Source organism: Crocuta crocuta, unplaced genomic scaffold (assembly GCF_008692635.1).
Source record: "Crocuta crocuta isolate KB4526 unplaced genomic scaffold, BGI_CrCroc_1.0 scaffold352, whole genome shotgun sequence".
Lineage (NCBI taxonomy): Eukaryota > Metazoa > Chordata > Mammalia > Carnivora > Hyaenidae > Crocuta > Crocuta crocuta.
Window position 1 is genome coordinate 2,532,786 of NW_027532169.1, and position 7,083 is coordinate 2,539,868.

The 7,083-nt window shown below is 62.1% G+C and overlaps 1 protein-coding gene across 1 annotated transcript in view; it reads right to left on the minus strand.

Annotated features, from left to right (window-relative positions):
* Positions 1 to 496: 496 nt before the first annotated feature.
* Positions 497 to 7,083, minus strand: part of XYLT2 (xylosyltransferase 2) — a 6,987-nt gene continuing 400 nt past the window's right edge. Inside the window, exons 2-10 of the mRNA XM_077776860.1 lie at positions 6,818 to 6,993; positions 6,332 to 6,534; positions 5,757 to 5,837; positions 5,348 to 5,564; positions 5,080 to 5,256; positions 4,630 to 4,892; positions 4,148 to 4,343; positions 3,183 to 3,516; positions 497 to 1,709 (exon numbers count right to left, since the gene is read on the minus strand). Coding sequence (XP_077632986.1) covers positions 1,387 to 1,709; positions 3,183 to 3,516; positions 4,148 to 4,343; positions 4,630 to 4,892; positions 5,080 to 5,256; positions 5,348 to 5,564; positions 5,757 to 5,837; positions 6,332 to 6,534; positions 6,818 to 6,993 — 1,970 coding nt within the window. The 3' untranslated portion in view covers positions 497 to 1,386. The remainder of the gene's footprint in view (positions 1,710 to 3,182; positions 3,517 to 4,147; positions 4,344 to 4,629; positions 4,893 to 5,079; positions 5,257 to 5,347; positions 5,565 to 5,756; positions 5,838 to 6,331; positions 6,535 to 6,817; positions 6,994 to 7,083) is intronic.

Sequence of the window (7,083 nt, forward strand, 5' to 3'; positions counted from 1 at the left end):
CCCTCCCAGGTCTCAGGGCCATGGCCACGGACCCCAGCCGCTGTTGCTCTTGCCCCTAAAGCTCCAGCGGTAACTATCTAGCCATGGCTGGGGCTGCCTTCCTCCTCAAGGATGCTCTATAACTCAAAGCGGGGCAGGAGAGTGCAGAGGGCTTGTGGGATGGGCCCTCATTATGATGCCAAAGGCAGAGAAGCCAGCCTGTGCACAGAAGTGCTGGGTCGGGACCTGTGAGACCTGACCTGGCATTTGCGCTGGCCTAGCGGGTAGCAATGAGCAAGTCTCCAAGCCTCCCTGGGCCTGCTTAGCCCTCAGAAAAAGAGGGAGCTGCTTCAGATGGGTTGTGTCCCTTCTGGCTCTTGGATTCTCACACCGTTCCCACACGAGGCGACTGAGACCTCCACCTTGACCTGGCTGCCGGGGTATGCCAGCAAAGACGTTTCCAAGGCCCGGTGTGATGGCTTCCCGACACCCAGGAGGAAAAACCCAGAGGCTCGACTTAGAGAGATAGAGATATATTTCTTCTGTTGCATATTTCAGACTTCACACTGAGCTTCAGGCACAAGGCTGCTCTGGGTTCTCCGGAGAGCCCTGACAGAGCCTTCTTCCCACACTGCTTGTGGGCGGGAGCCCTCCTGGGCGGGAGCCCAGGCCCTGCTCGCAGTTCTGGGTACCTGGGAGACTCTGCATTGGTCTCAGCAGGTTCTGGGGCCCTGCGCTGCCCATCAAGGGGCGGGACATGCTGGAAAGCCCTAGAACCAGCCCCACCCCTTCTTCCACAGTCCCCTGGCTACGAGAGGAGAGGCTGTCCCGCTAGAGGCCAGCTCTGCAGCACTCCCCCAAATCACCTGTTCTCTGGGCCTCAGAGCCTGGCATGGCGCTTGCACCCCTGAAGAGCCGCAGCCGTGGGCACCCGGCTGGGAGACAAGGCCCTGGAGAGTGAGGCAGGCCCAGCCTCCTCCAGAGCCACGATGGATGGGCTCGTCAGGGCCCCTGTTCCCCGGAGCCACGGCCCACTTCCTGGGGCCGCCCCGAGCCCTATTGCACAAGGTCGTTTCCAGTTCCTCCCCCTACCACCCATTAAGAAAAAACAAAAAATAACCACACAGAAAAAAACCCAAGAAACCTAGAAGGGAAAGTGAGGAAGAGCGGGGCATGGAAGCTGGAGCCCTTCTCCCCACGTTCCTGCCGACCTCTGGTCCCAGCAACACCCTTAGCAGGAAGTGTGATGCCCACCGCCCCTGCCGTCGGCGCGGGTTCGTGATGGCTGGCGTGGCTGTACCGCCTGGGCCTCTGGTTCTCGCCTGCGGGGAGGGGCCATCCCTCCCGCTGTCTGTAAGGTGCAATCTCCCCCCCCAGGGTCATCCGGAGGTGCTGGCTGGGGCCCTGCTACCTGAGTCGCCCGTCTGCTTTGACGGGCCCCAGCTCTGATTTGGGGTCGGGGAAAACAGAGCTCCAGCTGGTCAGTCTGCAGAGCTCCAGGGAGGGGCAGGTGGAAGGGCCCATGGCACACAGTCCGGCCACAGACCAGAAGCCACTCAGCTCCCCATCTGTCCAGGCCTCGAGCGCTGGGCCCGTGAGCTCGGCGTGCCGGCGGGCGGCCTCCTCCGCGGGCTCTGGCTGAGGCAGGCTCAGGATGCCGCTGAGGCCCTGGAAACTCTGCTCCGTGTACTCGTTGTGAGGTGGCCCGGCGTGCAGCCAGCTGGCATCATCTGCGGGGGGGGGGAAGGGGGGGCAGAACAAGCGGTGAGCATGCCCCGCCCCGCTGAATCTACAAGGGCCAGAGTCTGGGGATTTGGGTCTGGGCACCCCAGCTTCTGGCCCAACTTTACCACTGAGTCACAGATCGCTGAGTGACCCATGACCTCGGGCTAATCCACAGAACTTCCTGTGCCTGTAAAACTGTTAGTCTTATAAAATCATGATGGTAACCTCTGGATCCCCCAATGTGAGGATTAAGTAGAACAGGGGGTTCAAGGCACCGGGTGGAAGATAAGGTAACATTCCTAGTCTGTGTCCCCTCTGTGGCCCTTCTCAACCGTCTTCAGTGGTTCCCAGAGCCATGAGCGGCCCTGCACTAGGGCCCTCGGCTCCGGGGCCCGGCTCGCTTGGCCAGCCTCTCTTCCCACCACCCCTTACACCCTACTCTGCGCCCCTCGGTTCCCCTCATCCACCAGACACGATTAGGACAGCCTTTTCTGCCTGTGGAATTCCAGCTCATCAAGGCTCAGCTGCAACAGCAGCCTCCATCTGTCCCCATCTCCTGCATCAGGCTGGGAGTCCCAGGAGAGCAGGGGTGTGGCCTGTCTGCTCTGCATCTGCCACAGCGCCCCCTGGACCTCATCCATCTCTAGGCTACCCCTACCCTGACCCACTTTCTCTGCGATAAGATGTAGCCGGAGGAAGGAAAGGTCTACCTGCCCATTGAGCACCCACTGACCTACCAGATACAGGCCTCTTTTACCCACATGCTCATCCCTAACACCTCCCAGGGGGTGGCTCTTTTAGGCCCCTCTCCAGGGAACCCAAAGCCTATGCCTTAGCCTCAGCCCAGTGTGGCACAGACCACGTGACCCTGGCCACCCAGCCACACAAGGGACTGATGGCCCATCAGATCTGCTGTGCCGAGAATGACCAATAGGCCCTGGTGAGGGTCCACTGCAGAGAGCCCACGTATCATGGGTTGAGAAGCCAGAGCTGACACACAGACACAACAGGATGAGGGACAAGATGGCCCCACAGAGATCGAGAAAGAAGCTCTGGTTCCCGGTGAGACCTGAGATACTTCCTGGGTTCTGGGGCACAGCCCTGTGATCTTCCAACAATTGCCCCTTTTTACTTGAGCTAGTGTGAGGGGACTTGTGTTGCACACACCCAGGAGGTCTCTAATAGTTGTGTCACTCCCACATTACTCCTATTTTGTAAGACTAGGGCTCAGAAGGCCAAATAATTTGTCAAAGATAAAGGTCCAAGTAAAGCATCAGAGCTACACTTCAAAGCCAAGTCCACTGGACTCCAAAGCTTGCCTCTCTACCCTACCACGGTGCGGGGGCGCTAAGGGCCAGACCACCAGGACCCCAACTCTGCCCCTTCCCCTCCTTGAGGGTCAGCAATGACAGTCAGCTCCTCGGGGTCCCTCGCCAGGCAAATCCTATTCTATCAGGCTTCTGGGCCTAGATCCTTACCTTTCCTGAGAGGTAGTTTGCGGTTGAAGGTCAAGGGCAGCACGAGGAAGCGGGTCTCGCCCAGGGGTTCCCAGAATTGAAGCAGTCGAACAGTCCAGGCCCCTGGCCGCAGGGGCCGGCTCAGCGGGGGCTTGTACTGCGTGACCTCGGTGTCCGCATCTACCGCAATGTCGTAAGATGTGGCCACCACGTAGGTGGGGTCAATCCACACCACAGTGGCTGTGAGGTTGGGGCCCCGTGCCCAGCGCTGCATGGCCACCGGCTCGTCCAGCGGCCCCAGCAACCCCCCAAAGTTCCGGAAAAGACGCTCCTTGGGGTCCCACTCGGTGCCGACCTGCAGGGAGGGAGGCAGCTGGGCAGGAGCCTGGAGAGCAAGTCCTCTCTACTCTGATGCTGCCTCCAACTCTCTGTGTGACCTCAGGCCAGTCACTGTTATCTTGCTGGGCCTCAGTTTCCCCATTTGCAAAATGCAGGGCTTGGACTAGGATTTCCTTAATATCTTTCTCGGCTCTGAGCTTTACTCTAGATTCCTATCCTGGCTTGCTGTGCAGGGGCAGGGGCAGTAAGACAGAGATAAAGTTTAAGGCCCTGCCCAGAGACCATCCTCACACGAAGCCAAGGCCCCCAAGAGTCAGAGGATGCTCAAAAGCCTAATGGAATATCAGAGTCCCTCTAGAAGAAAATCACTGTAGTTTTTGAAGACTGGGCTTGCATTGCAGGGCCACTACTGTCCCCTCCCTGCTCGCTGCATGTCCTCCGTGCAACGCAAGCGGGAGGCGCTTCTCAGTGTGCGCATGCGGGGGAGACACAGGCATGCGCACAGGGCATCACCAAGGTTCCGTCACGGGGAAAGAAGAGCCCAGTCCAGTCCTTCCTTATCCCTCCCTCGAGGTCTGTCCCTCTCTGCCCACCACCCCCGGGTCTTGCTGGGGGTCAGGAGAAAGCAAGGGGAGGACCTGTCCCACCTCTAAACTCTGGAGCCGGCTGGCCTGGTCACTGCGCCCCAACAGCTTCAGCGACCCCTGGGGCATCAGCCACATCTCAAGCGTCTCTGCCGGCCCCTGGGCTGAGGGCTGCACCGCCTGCGTCACCAGGTAGCCCTGGAAATGGTCGTCATAGAAATACAGGTGCACACTGGACGGCAAGCCCCTGGGCTCAAACCTAAGAAGGTTCCAGCAGGGAGAAAGGGAGATGCCATCAGCACACCCGACTGGCCTGGAGATCCGGGGAGGGGGCCTCTGGGGAGTCCCGTCCCCAGGCACTTCCTTTGCCCCAAATCTCGCGCCCACAGCACCTACATGCCTGGCTCTTGCTGTCCTTGTTTCATCTGCCTTCTTCCCTGCCTCGGACTGGGGGCTCCCTGGGGTGGGGGGGGGGCTGTCTCTTTCTGACCGACCTCCCCATAGGGCACCCTGAGGGCCAGAGATGTGTCAAAAGGAGGCCTCACCTGCAGAGCGGGGTGGCGAGTGGGGGCGCCGCGGTGGCCGTGTGGCGGAGGCCGAGGCGGGCAAAGGCGGTGTAAGCGGTGAGCATGACGTCGCTGAGCCCACTGGGGCCGTCGGCTGCGTCGTAGGTGTTCTCCCAATAGGCCTTGAGGGCCGGCGTGCCCGGGGGGTAGCTGCCATATAGGTGGAAGTCCAGGATTTCCAGGACCTCCTGGTTCACGGTCGACTCAAACTTCCGGGCAAAGAAGGTGGGTCTGGAGACTTGCTGGAGCAGGAGAGGTAAGGAGGTCAAGGGGTCTGGAGGTCCCAGGTGGCGTGGCTGGGGCGGGGGACCCTCCCTAGCCTCCTGGGGCTCTTCCTGCTGTCCCAGAGGCTCTGGCGGGCTCACCCCGCATCCCTTCCGACCCTGGGAAGCACGTGGCGCGGCGGGGGGAGGGGCCCCGGGGAAGCACCTGCAGCCGGAGGAAGTCCTGCGGCTTGAAGTCGTTGGGCGAGCAGCCGCACCAGTCCACGATGTGCTTGTACTGGCACTTGCAGCCCAGCCTGCGGTTCCAGTTGGTGACCCGGAGGTTGTTGTCCACGAGGCTCTCGCAGGCCGGGCTGTTCTCCAGCACCGTGTGGAAGAAGGACTGTTGGGGGGGGGCGGGCAGGGCGGAGGGTGAGCCCCAGGCACCCTGCCACACGGCCTCCCTGGCCTCGCCGGGGACCCGGGCCACCCACCTCCGCAGGGAGCAGCGTGTAGGTGTAGAACTGGCGCAGCTGGGCCACCAGCGGGTCGTCCGTGTACACCACGTACTCCACAAAGCTGCGCGTCAGCACGAACCAGTCGGAGCCGCCGTCCACCACAATGCCCGCCGGGATCTGCCGCTCGCCCAGGCGCCACATGTGCGAGTCACACTCATGGAAGAGCCGGTCCAGGCCCTGTTTCTTGATGAACCTGCGGGTGGCAGCAGGCCGCAGTGAGGGTCATGGGGTTGGGGGAATTCAAGGGGGGCGGGGGCGGACAGGCTCGCTNGGGACCCGCGTGCCTCAGTCTGTGGTTGGTTTGGAGGCTTTGCAACCTGGCCATGCATGGGAGGGGCTGTGATGAAACCCCTGGCCAGGGCTCCTCCCACCCCCGGCCCCTCACCTGGAGTTGTCCCGGCCATGTGACTTGAGGAAGTTCTTGTCTCGGTTCTTAGACAGGAAAGCCACCAGCTCCTCGTTCGTCCTGGAGAAGGGAAGCGGTGTGGGTAGAGGGGCTGGATCGGGCCGGGGCACAGTCCCCTCGCCACCCTCTGCCTTCAGTCTCGGCCCCTCCCTGCCTCCTGGAGAGCTGTCCTAGCCACGCNGCTGGATGGGGGGGGGCACAGTCCCCTCGCCACCCTCTGCCTTCACTCTCGGCCCCTCCCTGCCTCCTGGAGAGCTGTCCTAGCCACGCTCTGCCCCCCGGATGATGCTCCAGAGTGGGGGCACCCCCAGCCTTCCTCGACCCCTTGCCCTCTCACCTGGCACCCTAGGTCCAGGCTTCTGCCTGCTCCCTGGTCCCTTGTCACTCTTCATCTTGACATCCCCTTTCACCAGCCCCTCCCCGAAAACATGGCTGTGGTCCAGGGACCAGAATGAGGCTTGGGCGGAAGGAAAGGAGTCTCTCAGGCCCCTCCCACCCCAAGTACCCCCACGGGCCGCCCTCTGCTCTGGGGGACTCAGAGCACTGCCCCCCACCTGGTTGGGTAGTCGGTGGCACTGAGGTTGATGAAGAAGTCCCAGGCCCAGCCCGGCACCTCCAGCAGGTCTTGCATGCTCCGCAGATACATCCTCAGCAGGCTAGCCCCACCCCAAATGGTGACCATGCGCCAGGGTGTCACCCGCACGTTATCGTACTGTCGGGCCAGCTCCACCACCTCGCGGTGCAGGTAGTTGGAACGCTGCGGGGGTAGGCGGGTGATACTCAGGAGCTGTCGGGGACCCCCGGTATCACAGGCTCCCCCCCACCCCCACCCCTGGGACAAGTGACATGGAATGGAGAGAGCGCAGGGCAGGACGCCAGCTCCTAACGGGCTAGGTCGCCTTGCGCTGGCCCCTCCCCACGTTCTAGGCTTGCTCCCCTATCCTTGGGCCACCTAAGCAGATCAAAGACCCCGCCTGTCTGTGACCTCCTGGGTCTTGCTGCTGCCCGCTCAGATGCCTGTGTCGTCTCCCCGACAGTACCTTGTCTACGTGGATATAAAAGAAATGCCGTTGGTGGTAGACAGCCTTGAGGAGACGCTTCAGCTGGCGGATGGCCCGGCCGTGAACCACCAGCATGTAGGCGATTCGTACTGGGGGGCCGTCCGCGGGCTGCTGGGCCCGGACTTCATCCCACTGGACGCCGGGGCTCATCTTCCCTGAGAGGAGAGAACAGCGGCATCACTGAGGCGCCTCCCCAGGCCACGGGGGGCGGGGAGGACGGGTGAGATGGGAAGAGGGACCCCCTG